The sequence below is a fragment of the Nicotiana tabacum genome, chromosome 9, assembly GCF_000715075.1.
Source record: "Nicotiana tabacum cultivar K326 chromosome 9, ASM71507v2, whole genome shotgun sequence".
In the NCBI taxonomy this organism is placed as follows: domain Eukaryota; kingdom Viridiplantae; phylum Streptophyta; class Magnoliopsida; order Solanales; family Solanaceae; genus Nicotiana; species Nicotiana tabacum.
Genome location: NC_134088.1, coordinates 124345423 through 124362125, shown reverse-complemented (window position 1 = coordinate 124362125; position 16703 = coordinate 124345423). Strand labels below are relative to the sequence as shown.

The 16703-nt window shown below is 35.4% G+C and overlaps 2 protein-coding genes across 7 annotated transcripts; one reads left to right on the top strand and one right to left on the bottom strand.

The window, feature by feature from the left end:
- Positions 1-354: 354 nt before the first annotated feature.
- LOC107812306 (putative E3 ubiquitin-protein ligase LIN) lies at positions 355-8802 on the top strand. Of its 6 annotated transcripts, none has more exons than XR_012695076.1 (10): positions 355-672; positions 1798-1840; positions 1937-3629; positions 4327-4605; positions 4704-4731; positions 4815-5451; positions 5656-5800; positions 6597-6857; positions 7155-7778; positions 8137-8757. XR_012695076.1 is itself a non-coding variant. In XM_016637365.2 (10 exons), exons 3-10 carry the CDS (start codon positions 1965-1967, stop codon positions 8653-8655), a joined length of 3444 nt encoding a protein of 1147 aa, XP_016492851.2. In that variant the 5' UTR covers positions 355-672; positions 1798-1840; positions 1937-1964; the 3' UTR covers positions 8656-8802. The 6 variants fall into 6 exon arrangements, 5 of the variants coding, with proteins under 5 accessions (XP_016492851.2, XP_075078331.1, XP_075078328.1 ...); XM_016637365.2 differs by having other exon boundaries at positions 7155-7470; positions 8543-8802; XM_075222230.1 differs by having other exon boundaries at positions 5656-5804; positions 6601-6857; positions 7155-7470; positions 8550-8757.
- A 1202-nt stretch (positions 8803-10004) lies between these two features.
- LOC107812305 (uncharacterized) lies at positions 10005-11328 on the bottom strand. The gene is made up of 2 exons (XM_016637364.2): positions 10794-11328; positions 10005-10166 (listed from the first exon to the last, which is right to left on the bottom strand). Exons 1-2 carry the CDS (start codon positions 11274-11276, stop codon positions 10137-10139), a joined length of 513 nt encoding a protein of 170 aa, XP_016492850.1. The 5' UTR covers positions 11277-11328; the 3' UTR covers positions 10005-10136.
- Positions 11329-16703: the final 5375 nt, after the last annotated feature.

The following is a 16703-nucleotide window of genomic DNA, read 5'->3' as shown; positions in this document are numbered from 1 at the left end:
TTTAAAAAAGACTAATTTGATAATAATTTAAATATTAGGTTAGTTTCAATAGCATTTAATAGATTGGACCAAATTTGCCAAAAAATAAGGAGTCTAATTATAATTTATTCGGTCCATTAATCCCAAAAAATATTCGCCTATGTAATTTGGGTCTGCAAATGTATTTATTTTTATTTCTAAGTAAAAGAAATTACTATTATTTGTTTTAAGCGACGGAGGGGACGGCAGTTGAAAGCTTCAGCCAGATAAACATATGCATCATGGGTCTTGTACTAAGAGCCGACATAGTTGTACCTTGTACACTGAAAGTGACTGTTGTTACTAGAAATTCCCAGTGTACTTGGCGCATTTTCTAATTTTGTCAGTTTTTCTTTGTCTTTTTCCTCTCCTTTCTCTCCATTGCTGCCTAGTGTAACCTTTGAGCAATTTCCTCTGTTTTTGTTGTTTCCTCTGTTTTCATTCATTTGTTTATCCACTCAATGGCCTTTGAGTTTCCCTTTCATAAGCATCTCAGTTTTTCTGGGAAGATTTTATACCCCTTTTGTTTGTTTTACTCAATCCAAATTTCCAATCAAGAAATATCAAAGGAAATTCACTGGTTTTGGTGGGTTTTATGTGTTTTTATTGTTTGGTTTATGGGGTCTCGTAATGGAACATAATACAAGCTGAAAGGTACTTCCTTTTGCTCATAATTTGTGTTTCTTGATTGTTTCCATAATTTTTGCTTGGAGGGTATTTTGCATAGTTTATAACATGAGCTTAAACGGGGAAACATGGTCAGTAAGGATTCATATAGTCGAGACGTAGTAGTTGTTGTAGGGTAAGTTGCATAGTTTATAACATGAGCTTACATGGAGAAACATGGTCAGTGAGAATTCATGTAGTCGAGACGTAGTTGTTGTTTTAGGGTAAGTTTCATAGTTTATAACATAGCTTAAATGGAGAAACATTGTCAGGGAGGATTCATACAATCGAGACGTAGTAGTAGTTGTTGTTGTTGTAGGGTATGTTGCATAGTTAAGATACACTTTGGAATGTTTGGTTTTGGTTAGAAAGATGGAATTGACATTTTTATAGTTTTCCTAATCCAAATTTCCAACCAAGAAAATTAAAAGGAAATCACTGGGTCTTGGTGGGTTTTATGTGTTTTTCTTGTTTGGTTTATGGGGTCTTTTGATGGAAGATAATACAAGCTGAAAGGTACTTCCTTTTTCACACTTGTACTTTTAAGGTTTGCTCATATATATGTTTCTTGATTATGCCCTTTTTGTTCTTGGAGGGTATGTTGCAAAGTTGGAGTATTGACTTTGGAATATTGGGTTTTGGTTAGAAGTTATATTCGGAAACAACCTATCTACCTTCATAGGTAGGGGTAAGGTCTGCGTACACACTAACCTCCCCAGACCCCACTTGTGGGATTCCACTGGGTTGTTGTTGTTGTTGGTTAGAAGAGATATGGAATTGACATTTTAATACTTTTCCGAATTCTTGTGTATGACTTGTTCATGTTTAGTTAGAGTAACTTTAGAACTGAGTTTTGATTAGAAGAAGAATAAAGTTGATATTTGTAAAGTTCTAATGTTAACAGGTTTATTTATTTAATTTATTTAGTTTTGCCTTGTTTTGATCTCTTTTGCTGGAGCAGATACTAAGGCGTTCAATACTAGTTTCGTTCTTTTCCCCTTCTGATGAAATGCGGTTTAAGTATCTAGAGATGTTCTTTTGGTGTGAAGTACGTGACCTGTGCAATTCAGAGTTTTGATGTTTTCTATATTTGTTTTATTTGTGTGATTGCAGACATCTGTTGAGGAAATGACTATATTTAAAGCAACACAATAAGGTATTTGAAACTTGAGTTTTTATTTTAAGGATTTCCTGTGGTAGAATCATCACATTAATTGGAATTGAACTATCTCTTTTGTTTGCTCTCATTTAGGTGGTTTGATATTCTAATCTGAGTGAAGATGGCCATGTCACTCGAGGACCTCCTCGCTAAGGAAGGATTCGATAGGAAGATGTCAAAAACAGTGCCTAGAGCTTCATCCGGAACAAAGGCAAGACGTGGACCTATTTACCCACTTCAAGAACCTCATAAACCTGTGTCTTCATCAAGCACAAGAAAAACCGAGAGGACAAAATCTGCTATCCCGTGGCATGACTTGAAAGATAAGACCCCAAGAGTCAATTTTGCAGACAGGAGGCAAAAGAAGGAAACTAAGCACAGAATGGGCTCGCGTGATCTATCATCGGATGTTAAGAGAATAAGCATTAGTTCTTTTGATGAATTGCTAGCTGCTGATGCTTCTCAAAGCAATGAGATAGTTGAGGTTGGAGAGCGAAATGGTTCGAGATACAATCATATATGCTCAAATCAAACTTACAGAAATGGGAGTGGTGAAGGCAGGCCTTCTAGCAGAAGTGAGGAAGAAGAAGGAAAGCGACAATCCTTCGGAAAAGATACAAAAGCAACAACAAAATGTCTCAATAATTCTGGTAAACTTCTTTCAGGACATCGAAGCTTTAGAGATGATTATCAGAAACGTATTGAACAGCCTGAGACCTCCTACAGCAGATCAACTAGAAGTTCGCTAACCAACAAAAGTTATGATGCAATTAGAAGCCTAAAAAAAGCTGGCATTGAGCACGCTGCAGTTATTCCTGCTCTTGATGAAGTTGCTGTTCAGGCTGTAATCTCTATCTTGAGTGGATACATAAAACGTTTTCTCGTAGATGAGGATTTTAGGACATCACTTCGTCACAATAGTTTCGCTTCCCTAAACTTTGTTGGACTAGAAGAAGGCCTCAATACTGAAAGCAAGGTCCTAGCCACTCTTGAACAAGCTATTGAAACAGTAGAAAGAGCTGCAGAGGATTGTGCGAACGAAAAAGAACTTAAGAAAGCCTCACTTCAGCTTAGTGTAATTACAGGCTTGAATTCGAACGATTTACGAGATGGATTTACTTCTGGTATTCCCAATTCTAAATTGGCAGCTTGTGCTCATCTGTATCTCGGTGTCACATATAAGATACAGAAGAAGGATCGTATAGCTGCAAAGCACCTACTGCAAGTGTTCTGTGATTCACCTTTTCAGGCAAGGACTAATTTGTTGCCTGATTTGTGGGATCACATATTTCTTCGTCATTTTTCAAATTTGAAGGCCTGGTTTGATTCAGAAGCTAATTTTCTTGGTGGTCTACATAATAAGTCAAGGAAGCTGAAGTTTCTTGAAAAAATGTACAATGAAAATCTGGACAACGGTACTTATCAGTTTGCACTTTACTACAAGGAATGGCTAACTGAAGGGGCTGAGATCCCGTTACTTCCTTCTATTGAAATTCCTTCTGTATCTGTTCAGTATGAAGGTTCCTTTAGTAACTCTTCCCACTTAAGTAGTACTGTTGGTGGTTTCTCACCTCAGCCAGTGGTCAGCAAAAGGTTGTATGATGAAGTGTTCCGTCATTCACATAAACTAGAAAATGAATCAGAGGAGCACCGGGAAGAAAGCTACGAAGTTAGTGTGAGGAGGTCTTCTAGTTTTGCTGCCGAAAACCTGGTAGCATTGAAATACTCTGCTGAAGTGATTAAGTGCATAGATCATGATGTTGAGCCCGGTGCTATAGTTGATTCAGTAAGTGTTGAATACATAACTTCAAAAGAAACATAGATCGTGATTAGACAAAAATGTGAAAATATGTGTACATTTTGTTGGTTAAATCCTGGCTAAGTTCCTTCCCACATTTGGCCGGTGAGATTTGAAGCGAATAAATTACTCTATGGTCCATTTGACACGATACAATTTTTAGGTTATGGTTGTAATTTTTGGGATGTTTGTTTTTGAAATAATGATGTAGACTTCTTTGCTCCTGTAATCCAACATAAACTTGGTTTCTTCTAAATCTTCTTTGTAAAGCTATACTTTTGAAGCAGTTTCAGTCACTTGTAAATAGTTGTTCCTTCAGTCTTTGATGCTATTTTTAAATGCTTCATTTAGGTGTGGATGTAGCTCATGATTTTATCTCTTTCCAATTCTCAATGACAGTTCTATAAACTTGAAATGGATGATAAGATATATAAATGTAAGCATGCATGCCTTTTCTTTTGTCGTTGGTCTTACCAAATTAAGATATGCAGTTCAATTTTGTTCTTGTTAAATAGTGTCTATGATTAGGAAAGTAAATGTGAAAGCTGTCAGATCAGCTTAGTAATTTTCTGTGCATTTCTAGATATAGTGAGTTAGGATCTATGCTTGCCGAACAATATTATTTCCCCTTTCAGATTTTATATTACATAATACAAGTTACACTCTGTGGCGTTCTTTTGTGTAGTATGGTGCATCAAGAGCTCGGGATGCAGAGGGGGTTTTCGGAATGAATTCTCCAGAAGAAAAAATTTTCATGGAAATATTTGGAAACTCTGATCTAAAGGAAACAACTCCGTTGAAGTCGAACATGCCAGAATCATTTGCACCTGCAAATCTGACCGAGTTCATATTCAACAGGATAGCGAAAACAGCTTTTGAGCAAAAGGAGACTGAGGATTCTATCATCCATGCTGCTCCTCCTCTTCTTCTATTCTCGGAAGTTGCTTTGGCTCTTGATTGCACGGTAACATTCTGAACTCTTTGCTCTCCTCAATTATTAAAAGAGGAGCTATACTTTTTACTTTTTCATTATAATCTCACCATTTTACTTTGAAAATGCAGCCAACTGAGGTACTGCTTCCTGCTCAAGGTAGGTGAAAATCATCTTTGAGAGTGTTCCCTTTACATTCGTAATTGATTAATTGCTTATGATGATGCTTTGAAAATATTTAGGAGTCGATTATGAAGATTATGTTGGAAGATCCTCCGCAAACATACCACAGGAATTTATCTGCCCTTTGACTGGACTTCTTTTTGAAGATCCAGCTACCCTTGAGACTGGCCAAACCTTTGAGAGAGCATCTATTACAAGCTGGTTTTCTAAAGGAAATAGAGCATGTCCAGTAACGCAAAGATTGTTAGAATGCCAAAGTGTACCCCGTGCTAACTTCTTTTTGAAGCATGTTATCACCAATTGGAAGTCCGAACATTGGAGGCGTCTTCTGACCTATTTCTCTAAAGAAGCAGGCAATTCAGGGAAACACCGTTGGTTAAAGAATGAAATAGTTGTTTCCGTATTGCAACAACTTCTTATTGTTTTACATCAGGATGAAAGAAGAGAAACTCTAGAGCAGCTTATATCCCTCGGAAGCTTACAGTTTCTGATCCAGAGATTTAATTATGGAAAGGCAAGGGAGAAGATATGTGTTTCCGGAATTCTTTGCTCTTGCATTGAAGTTGACAATAAATGTAGAAATGTAGTTGCCAGAAATGTTGACAAGATGTGTCTGCTCAATCTTCTTCAGAATGAAGAGTTGGAATTGAGAAGAAATGCCTTTTCACTCCTGACTGAACTCATTTGCCTTAACAGGTACTTGGTTTTTCAAACATTTTCCTACAAGAATCTCTGAAGAGATTAGATTGTTCCAAAACATATATTTAAATGAAACTTGTTTTGCATTTAAGATGTCTGAAATACTCTATATTTGCTGGATTAAGATGCAGTCTTAGTGGGTAATGATAAATTGATAATGCATTGCTTTAGTTAACTCTGTGCCGCGCTCCCATATTTCAGGAGAAAAGATGCAAAGTTCTTCATAAAAGGCATTCACAAAGATAACATAGTCAAAGCAATGCAAGATTTGCTGACATATCTCCAGGATTGTCCATGTGAACAGAGATCCATGGTTGCTTTGCTGCTCTTGCACTTTGATCTTCTAGTAGGTTCAAATTTAAAGATCTCTCTAAACAAAGTTCATGAATGTTGTCATACTCTTCTACGATACTGCTTATGTCCAATTCAGTTTCTCTGAGCTTGTTACTGCAGGAGTTTTGATCTTGGATAATTTATTAAGTGAATATCAAAGGCACTTAGTGAAACACCTTCTCTTGTTTCTCAATTCTCTTATATACATATGTCATTTCCGATTCTTGTTTCTTTGCTGAACCGCAGTTTTTTTTCCGCTTGAGCTCGTAGATTGCATGTCAAGCTCAGTCAGCAGATTAGGCTCTGCTCTTCTAGACATCCAGCAATTTGGAATGTTTTTCTTTATTGGATATTCCCCCCTAAACTGCATGTTAATACTAATCGGGTTGCTAGGTTATGTTTCGAAAGACCTACAATATCTCAAAATAAATTTGGACTTAGCCAAAACCATAACACAATGGAATTTAATGATGTATATAGGCAAGTAGTTGAGATCATGACCTCTTGTTATTAAAGATTGATTAGGCTCGGACGGGGAGAAGTCTGAGATTTGGAGAAGTTCTAGTTTTAGAAGACTTCTAATTTTTCCTTAAAAAATAAATTATAACCAGCACTGGAATGAAAAGAAATGTGTTAGAATAAAGCAGAATCTTTGTATATGAATCAATATTCACAATAGCCAATCCCATCTAGTCTGTGATTGAGGAATTGTCGTTGTAGTTATTGTCACTTGTTTAAAAGACATGCATAATTTTTAAGGTCAATGTTATTTCGAGTCTAGAAACTAATTTTGTATTTGATTCTTATAGGTAGACACAGAAATGGCCAACATATACAGAGATGGTGCTGTTGATGCTATGACTATGGCCTTAGAAAGCAGCTTATCGGATGAAAGGAGCAGAGAAATATGTTGCAAAGCACTCCTTATTTTGGGAGGGCATTTTTCTTTCTCGGGGAAGATTATGACAGAAGATTGGATCTTAAAGCAAGCTGGATTTCTTGAAGGTTTTGACGTGGAATATCCTGATGAGGAAGAGAATAATGCACTGGTTGATGCAACTGTTATGACGGTAAGTTTTCTTCTTTTTCTCTGACTGAATTCATCTAAGAAATATTTTCATCGAAATACAAAATTAAATGGACTTACACCAGTAGTTACAACAATACCACTTCGGACTAATTGAACTTAGGACCAGCCAAAAATTTCTATACCCTATCTTTGTACCATCCTTTTATGGTATTTATAATTGCCCCGTAAAGTGATTCATTTACATTCTCCTCATTCTCTGAGCATTGTGAACTTTATATGGTGAAGCAAAAAATATTGTTTTCCCGTGATTGTAAAGTGTACTGAACAAAATTGTCAGATGGAGGATGAAGAAGAAGAGGCCAGGGAAAAGTGGTTGGTAAATGCATCCGCATTACTCATTGGTAGTGGAAAGAAGTCATTTGTAGAGTCTCTTTCAAAGTGGTTAGGTTCTGGAAACTCAGAATTGGTCAGGATTTGTCTAACCACAGTTGCATGGTTAAGCTCAGCACTAGCTTCACTGACCGTATCGGAGTTTGAACTATCTGCCTTTTTGGCTATTATCACTCAGCTGATAGAATGCTTACAACATGGTGATTTGGTTGAACATAAGGTTTTAGCTTCAGTGTCTCTCCTCAATTTCAGCAAAGTTTCAGGTTAGTCCTTTAGCTTCTGTTAAGACCTTTAAATAGCAGCAAAATGTTGTTTTGGTTATACATTTTTCAGTTTCTAGATAGTTTAGTAGTTAAAGAGACTGAAATTGGAGTTTGTAGACTACTGAGAAACCATATACAGGAGGTTTTTACCAAGTATTCCAAGTGACAGTTTTTGCTCTCTAACTCTAATGTCACTATCACCTTTGCTTCCTATGGTTACTACTTGTTGTTTCTGCTTCTTTTTTAGTTTTTTTTCTCTTGAGCCGGGGGTCTATTGGAAACAGCCTCTCTACTTTCGTAAGGCAGGGGTAAGATCTGCGTACACTCTACTCTCCCCAGACCCCACTTTATGGGATTACACTGGGTTTGTTGTTGTTGTTTAACTCTAATGTCACTAAACTTTATCCACTAAAGTACTCTAATGTCACTAAACTTTAACTCTAATGTCATAGAACTATCTTTTATCACATTAAAGTAACTGAACTTTACTCATTATAGCGGTAAAGTTACTAAATTTTATCCATTCTAAAGACAAAACTTACCTATCAAGGTGATTTTACTATTATAGCAAGTAATTTTTCTGGCATTTTATTGCTACAAGTAACAACAACAACAACATACCCAGTGAAATCCCGCAGGTGGGGTCGGAAGAGAGTGTGTACGCAGACCTTACCCCTAACCTTCTGAAATAGTATTGAGACTTCCATTTCAAACAAAACAAAGTTTTGTGACATTGCTTTTATAGTGGTAAAGTTTAGTTACTGTAATATGACAAAAAATAATTTTGTGACTTTACTGTTATAGTGGATAAGGTTCAGTGACTGAATGTGCAATTTACCCGTCGGAACTTAGAAGAGAACATCTATGTCATCACTTTCCTCAAGGGGGTTGGTATACATGAACAAAAAAAAAGGATAAGCACTGCTAGTGTGGGGATAATGCTCTCAGATTTTACTTGTTAGTAGATAAGAGAATATGTGATTCCTAAAAATGGTTTCAACCTCACATTTGTTGATTATTTGATTTCTATCTATTTTTATTTGGCTATTTAATTCTAAGGTTTTGCCCCTAGAATGTAGGGTCTTACTGATGATGATAGCAGAGGATATTGCTGCTCCTCTAGAAACCCTTGTCGAAATTACATGGACAGCAAAAGAACTTTATGCTATAATTTTCTGCAGCTAGAGGTGAAAACTGAGGACAAAAGAATACTCAATTTGCTGTGAAAAAATGATGCTTTGATTTGTATAATAACATTTTGGTTGTAAAATCTTTTTCCTTTATTTATCTGTTTCTTCTAAAGAAATGCTAGTCGGGGGTCTATTGGAAACAACTTCTCTGCCTTCCCAGGTAAGGATAAGGCTACGTACATCTTACCCTCCCAGACCCTGCTGGTGAGAATTCACTAGGTTTGTTATTGTTGTTCTCAAAAAATGTAAGGTAAGACTGTGTACATAAGATCCAATGTGGTCTGGTCCTTCCGGGATCCCATGCATAGCCTGAACTTAGTGCACCAGGTTGTCCGTTATCCATTTCTTCTTTAAAAAAAAGGAGAAAGTTTGGGTGGTTAATTGTAAATCATGTGAATAAACAAAATTAATGACTTTTTGTCGACTTGCTTTTCAACTCTTTCTATTTCTTGTTTGCTAGTATTTTTATAGCCTGTTTGGCCAAGATGGAAAAATCAGCTTATTTTGAGAAGTGCTTTTCCTCAAAAGTATTTTTCTCAAAAGTATTTTTGGTGAGAAGCAGTTTCTATTTGGCTAATTAATTTGAAAAACACTTCTTAGCAGCAATTAGTATTTGGCCAATTAAAAACTGCTTCTAAGTGTATTTTTCTCAAAAGTACTTTTCAAAAAAGTGTTTTTGGATAGAATTTATTTTTTTCTGATTCTCCAAAATTGCTTCTGCTTCTCTTCAAAAGCATTTTTTTTCCTTCCAAAAGCTTGGCCAAACACTTCAACTTTGGGAAAAAATACTTTTTTGAAGAAAAAGTGCTTCTAGGATCGGAGAAACTTGGCGAAATATGCTATTAGCCACCTACAGTGATGGTACTTCATTTCCTGAAATCACAATGTTACTTCTTTGTTATGAAATAACACTACTAGGGATGCGGCCTTTCCCCGAACCCCGGGTGAATAATGTTACTGCTTTCCTTTTATAATGTTACTGCTTTCCTTACTTCCTTTGATAATTCTTTGATGTATTTTGCATATTATTAGACACTAATATGATCTTTCTGTAGCATGTTTCAAGTCCCTTTGAATATAATTTTCTTTGCTATTACCACTACAAATTTCAATTTATGAAGAAAAATATCTTGTATTTTATATTTGAAATTCATTTATTCGATTAAATTAAATTTGTATGGTGTAAAGTTCTTTATTTTTAAGGCTCGAAAGGGTGAAGGAGTCACACAATCAGTCCACCACACTTCTTGATTAAAAAAATTACAATCTTTCTTATTTCAACAAACTTTCATTTTATCTTGAAATAATAAGAGAGAAGAATAAAATACTGAAAAGTAGAGGAAATTGGAGCACGAAATGAGTACTATAATATAGAATTACAATTTTGACAGATGTGCCAAATTATTGCTGAAACACAACATTGTACATAGAGAAAATATAATACAAGATTTGGAATTAAGCATTGCGTCTTTATTTTTACTCCTCCTCCTTGGACAGCTTAATCACCTGAAATTATTAACATAATGCAGCATTAGGCACTACAGTATTCAGAAAAGAAAGAAAAACTTCACCAATTAGAAAAAGTAATTTTTATTGTTTTATGTTTTGTGAGTGTCGAACTACTTTTTGTCCAAGTAATTAAAAGTTCAAAAAGAGATATTATAAGATACACTTCAACCGAAAGAATTTTCAAATTTTATACATGTAGAATTTAAAACTTGCTACTATAATAGAAAACATGAATTAATCTAAATATACGTCAATCCAATCGCTTAAATAAAATATAGTCAGCGAATATATAATATATTCATAATTCATGTGTAATATGTGTATAATCTAGTTATACTTGCTAGAAAAAGTAAACAGTAAATTTGCTCAGCTATTTATGTAAAGATCCCTTTATAACCGGACGGATTTACTGTTTACTTTTTCTACCCAGTATATATAGATTATATACTAATTATACGCGATTATATACATATTCTATATGAATTATACATATATTCTACATCTGTCAGCAACTTTTAGTTTAAAAGGTTTGGGGGGGGGGGGGGGGGTTTCTATTTAAATTGATTTTTCTATTCTTTTTAAACGTCAGATAAAAATGACCGAAGGAAGTTATGCCTAACTTACTTGCACACCCTTGCAAGGGCTATTAATAGGACAAGTAGTATATTGAAGAGCCATCAATTCAAGTTCGTACACATCCTCTGCATATTCATAGCAAGGGCAACTAGTACCAAGTATGCTCTTGAATGTTGGGCAGCATGGAGCAATTTTAGTTGTGTTGACCATGCACGTGTCAATCTTTGCTTTGTCACTAGCCGAGCAGCTCGAACTCGGTGTGGGTGTGGGCGGGGGCGGGCTTGGTGGTGGTGGTGGAGGCGAGCATGGTGGTGGAGGTGGAGGCGGACATGGTCGTGGCCGTGGAGGAGGATATGGATATGGTCGTGGCCACGGAAATGGCCATGGTAAATAACATGGAATGTCCCATGGCCAGAGCTGTAACTCGGTCTTGTCATTGGCTACGGCCATTTCTCTGGCCACGGCCAATTGGTGGCTGCAAAATAAAATTACAGCCACCATTAACATGAGCATAGTTTTCATGGTTGTCATTTTTTCACTGAATAGTTTTGTGCTACAATTAAGTAGGTGATGATATATATGATTCATCTATATATAGATAAATTATTAGAGTTGCTATGATAGGTAGGATTTGATATTTTAAGTATATGATGTATCACGTGTATCACATGCAAAAGAAGTTAAACAATCAAGTCTTTTAAAAATGGCCAAGTGATAAGTATTATTGGATAATTCAAAAATAAAAATTGACTGGATAAAAAACCTAGACCATACCTCCTATTTTCTTGAATTTTCAAGGTTTTAAATCTATTTGTGATATTTTTGTAGTACTCATTCATTTGATGTTATACAAGATTTTGCTCTTTCTAATTGGGGAAACTCTGCCTAAAAGAATATTATAATTAGGTTATGCTTCCTTAAAAAATAGTTTCCATTAGATTAAACGTACAAACATTAAAATGATGTACTATAAATTTCTTGGGCTCACATCATTAAATTAGTCATAGTAAAAGTAGTTGGTAACTAACCGTAAGCATTTAAATTTTATCGAATCTAAATCGATAAAATAATTTGGATTATATTTTAAATTCAAGATATTTTAGTCCAAACAAAATTTATTGGGCTAATATAATTGGATTAATTACATAATTCAATATATATGGATTAAATAAATAAGTCTAAATTCATTGGGCTAACCCATTTAATTGGGCTACAAATGATGAGCCTATTTCTTTAGGCCCAAGATATCATCTTTCTAGAGGCCCAGTTTGGTGCCACACGTGAAATGGCGTGGCATGCCAAGTCAAGCGGAAGAGCCAATAGGATCGTGCCATGTGTCAAAATGACAAGGCATGCCAAGTCAGATTAAAGGGCCAGTGAAACTGCGCCACGTGTGCAAGTGACATGTTCTGGCCAATCAAATGCGGCCTTGTCACACTTCACTTTGATTGGTCGGAAAGAGTTTGTTCTTGTCATAACTCTTCCCTCCCACGACTAAAAATATGGGTCTTTATAACTCAGAAAAGACACCAAAGGTTATAACAAGTAGCAAGAAAGAGCTCGTGGATCAAACGCTGCAAATTCCTCCACAAGTTTCAAGTTTCAAGCAATCAAGTTCAAGTTCAAGCTCAAGAACGAAGAACCAATCAAGTTCAAGCTCAAGAACGAAGAACAAATCAAGTTCAAGTTCAAACAATCAAGCTCAAGCTCAAGAACGACGAACAAATCAAGATTCAAGGAGTACAAGTTCAAATCAAAGTTCGTTCTAGTTGAATTCAAGATCATCATTCGTGACAACAAATATAGGTTCAAGATCAAGCTCAAAGGCCCTTGAATTTATTTACTATTGAAAAGAAGAATCAGAGGATTCATAGAGATTGTACACTCAAATTATTTGAAATCAAATACTACGATTGTTGCAATATTTTCAGTCTCGATTATTTTTCTTGACGCAAATTTATTGTCTACAAATTCTTAAATTTTGTTTGGACTAAAATATCTTGAATTTAAAATATAATCCAAATTATTTTATCGATTTAGATTCGATAAAATTTAAATGCTTACAAATGCCCCCTGCTTCAGGGCTTGTCGGGTATAAAGTCATCAAATCTTCGAGACTAGACTTGAAGTATCTCGAGATAATAGCATATAGAGCACATATAAATCATTTATACGGATCTATACTACGCTGGAAATTTTGAATCCCCCCCCCACCCCCCCTTTTTTTTTTACAAAAACTTGCACTTTTTCGTCATTCCTCTTCATTATAAGGCTCAAAGACAGGTAGCTCTTGGTTTTCACTTGTCGCCATACTTAGTTCCATATCATGAGCACGAGTTGATAGTTTTTCAAATGTTTTGGTCTTTATGCCTTGTAAGATATAGCGAAGACCCCAACGTATGCCTTGAATGCATATTTCGATGTTAGAAGTTTCGTTAAGGTGATCTTTGCAATTGAGGCTTAAGCTCCTCCAGCGGTTGATAAAGTCAATATCTGGCTCATCCTTTCGTTGATGAGAGTTTGTAAGTTCGATCATGCTTACGATGCATCTTGTGCTATAGAAATGATTGAGAAACTCTTTCTCCAACTGCTCCCAACTATCGATGGAACCAGATTCGAGATTTGTGTACCAATCGAATGCATTACTTTAGAGAGATCGCACAAACTGTTTGACAAGATAATCGCCATACATTCCAGTATTGTTGAAAGTTTCTACAAAGTGTGCTATATGTTGTTTCCTTTGCCATCGAATTGTTGCAACTTAGGAGGTTGATAACCAACATGCATCTTCAAGTTATCAATTATTTGGGTGTACGACTTTGCATATGTGAGAGATAATTTGGACGACTCGGGCTTATCTTTAATGGTCTCCATGATGAAGTCTTTTAATTTCTCAATAGGAATCAGACCTTCAGCGGGAACTTGAATCTCCTTGGTTGTCGTTGCTTGCTTTTCGGAGGTGTCCCATTTCTCTTGTAACCTTTGAAGATTTAAAGGTGTTTGTATGTATTCTTCTTCTACTATGCTATCCAACTTATTTGTTAAATTGAAAAGTTTAGAATCTTGATCTTGCACGCGCTTTGACAAGCCTTCGACTACTTTCGTTAAATTTGCGAGTTGTTCTTTTACGGTAGAAACTTCAATAACCATTGCTTGCATGATGTCCGTAGAGGATGAAAAATGAAATAGATCATTATTGGGATAGAGCTTGGAGGTCGCATTAATGGATACTAAAGTAGATCCAGCGCTCAAGTTATCATCATAAGCTTGTATGAAAGGTTTCTTAGACTTAGATAAACTAAGTTGGACAAGAACCTTTTCGATCCTTTTGGTGATATCGTTCCCTCTTCGGATGCGTTTGTGGAAGATCTTGTTCATTTTGAGGATGAAGATCCGAAAACAGGGGTTGATGCGGACGACACTTGGAGTACTTGTTGTCCTAAAGAGCTTGCTTTGCTCCTCGTAACTGGTCTGAAGCTTCCAAAGGTAACATCGAGGATGCTTTCCACATCAACATAGAACCTGGAGTTAGCAGCCTTGGTGGATGTTGATCTAGAGTTGATTTTCATCGAAGCCATTTCGATGTTCTTGAACTTTGGTGATTGAAAAGTTAAGATGAGTGATAGAGATTGTCTCACTGGGCATGCCAGAATTTGTAGACAATAAATTTGCATCAGGAAAAATAATCGAGACAAAAAATATTTCAACAATTGTAGTATTTGATTTCAAATAATTTGAGTGTACAATCTCTATGAATCCTCTGATTCTTCTTTTCAATAGTAAATAAATTCAAGGGCCTTGGGCTTGATCTTGAACCTATATTTGTTGTCACGAATGATGATCTTGAATTCAACTAGCACGAACTTTGATTTGAATTCATACTCCTTGAATCTTGATTTGTTCTTCGTTCTTGAGTTTGAGCTTGATTGCTTGAAGCTTGAAACTTGTGGAGGAATTTGCAGCGTTTGATCCACGAGCTCTTTCTTGCTTCTTGTTATAACTTCTGGTGTCTTCTCTGAGTTATAAAGACCCATATTTTTAGTTGTGGGAGGGAAGAGTTATGATAAGAACAAACTCTTTCCGACCAATCAAAGTGAAGTGTGACAAGGCCGCATTTGATTGGCCAAAATATGTCACTTGCACATGTGGCATAGTTTCACTGGCTCTTTAATTTGACTTGGCATGCATTGTCATTTTGACACATGGCACGATCCTATTGGCTCTTCCGCTTGACTTGGCATGCCACGCCATTTCACGTGTGGCATCAAACTGGGCTTCTAGGAAGATGATATCTTGGGCCTAAAGAAATGGGCTCATCATTTATAACCCAATTAAATGGGTTAGCCCAATGAATTTGTACTTATTTATTTAATCCATATATATTGAATTATGTAATTAATCCAATAATATTAGCCCAATAAATTTTGTTTGGACTAAAATATCTTGAATTTAAAATATAATCCAAATTATTTTATCGATTGAGATTCGATAAAATTTAAATGCTTATACTAACATTACTTTCACCTTTTTTATTTTAGTTTATTAATCATTCAAATCAAGTGTAAGCGTCTAATCCTTATAAAATTGTTTAATTTTCACGATTAAATAACTCAAGGTCTCTGACCTACATGACCTGACCAATTTGTCATACATTCGTTATCTATTTTTATTGTTCAAATATTTGATAATCCAAAAATAATTGTTCAAACTCTTTGATAAATGATGTACTAGTATATTTTTAACTAAGACAAGAGTGTATTGCTCTAGTGGTGAGCACCCTTCACTTTCAACCAAGAGGTTGTGAGTTCGAGTCACCCCAAAAGCAAGGTGGGGAGTTCTTGTCGGGAGGGAGCCGAGGGTCTATCGGAAACTGTCTCTCTACCCCAGGATATGGGTAATGTCTGCGTACACACTATCCTCAGCAAATTCCATTAGTGAGATTATACTGGGTTGTAGTATATTTTTAACTACCTGGGTTCTAGTGATGAAACTTTATTGAGTACAAGAATAAAGATGACAAACGCGAACAAGTACAATATGTCTACGAGGCTATACTGCCTACTAATTAGTCATAAACGGAAATAACAACCTATAGACATGTTGTAAAACACAATTTATAGTACCAATATTATTTAAAACAAGAGGTCAAGTTATTATGCCAATATAACAGAAGAAAATATCATGTTATTTGTATATCATGTCCTTTTACAATTCTTAATTTCAGAAAATAATCTTTTTTGATCTTTTTATGCGTAAAAAACAGATCTATTACGCGTAAAAATAAATTCGATATTTATGTATCCGATATAAAAATGTACAATCATTCAACAATAATTTCAAAATTTGTGAATCGCTCATATCTAACAATCATTCAACAATAATTTCAAAATTTGTGAATCGCTCATATCTACGTGACATTATATAATTAGCAAGAAAAAAAAAAGGTGACATTATATGACCAATCATACAACTGTGAATTAATCACTTCAGCCAATCAACTCATGATAATCTTTTATATTCCAGTCGCTGCAGTCATTGACTTGACGACGTCGTTTCGGGCATTATTATTTAGTGCAAACTTCTCCGGGATTATTACACAAATAACCGGCCAGATTTAATATTTATTTTTTCTAATTAGTATACATAGATTATACATAGTTATACATATATTATACTCCCTCCGTTTTAATTTATGTGAACCTGTTTGACTGGGTACGGAGTTTAATAAGAAAAAATAAAGACTTTTGAAATTTGTGGTCCTAAACAATTCAAAAAAGGGCCCAGAGTATTTGTGTGGTTATAAAAGCTTCTCATTAAGGGTAGAATTGTAAGTTATAAAATTGTTTCCAAATTTAGAAAGGGTCATTCTTTTTGAAACGGACAAAAAAAAATAGATTCACTGGAACATACAGAATACATGTTTTAAGTTTAAGAAATTAGGTGAGTTTGCTATTTAGG

Coding starts and splice junctions, on each gene's coding strand:
- LOC107812305 (XM_016637364.2), bottom strand. CDS start 11,276: ATGACAACCATGAAAACTATGCTCATGTTAATGGTGGCTGTAATTTTA. Junction 10,167..10,793: donor GCCCTTGCAAGGGTGTGCAA/GTAAGTTAGGCA, acceptor TAATAATTTCAG/GTGATTAAGCTGTCCAAGGA.
- LOC107812306 (XM_016637365.2), top strand. CDS start 1,965: ATGGCCATGTCACTCGAGGACCTCCTCGCTAAGGAAGGATTCGATAGG. Junction 3,630..4,326: donor CCGGTGCTATAGTTGATTCA/GTAAGTGTTGAA, acceptor TCTTTTGTGTAG/TATGGTGCATCAAGAGCTCG. Junction 5,452..5,655: donor GAACTCATTTGCCTTAACAG/GTACTTGGTTTT, acceptor CCCATATTTCAG/GAGAAAAGATGCAAAGTTCT.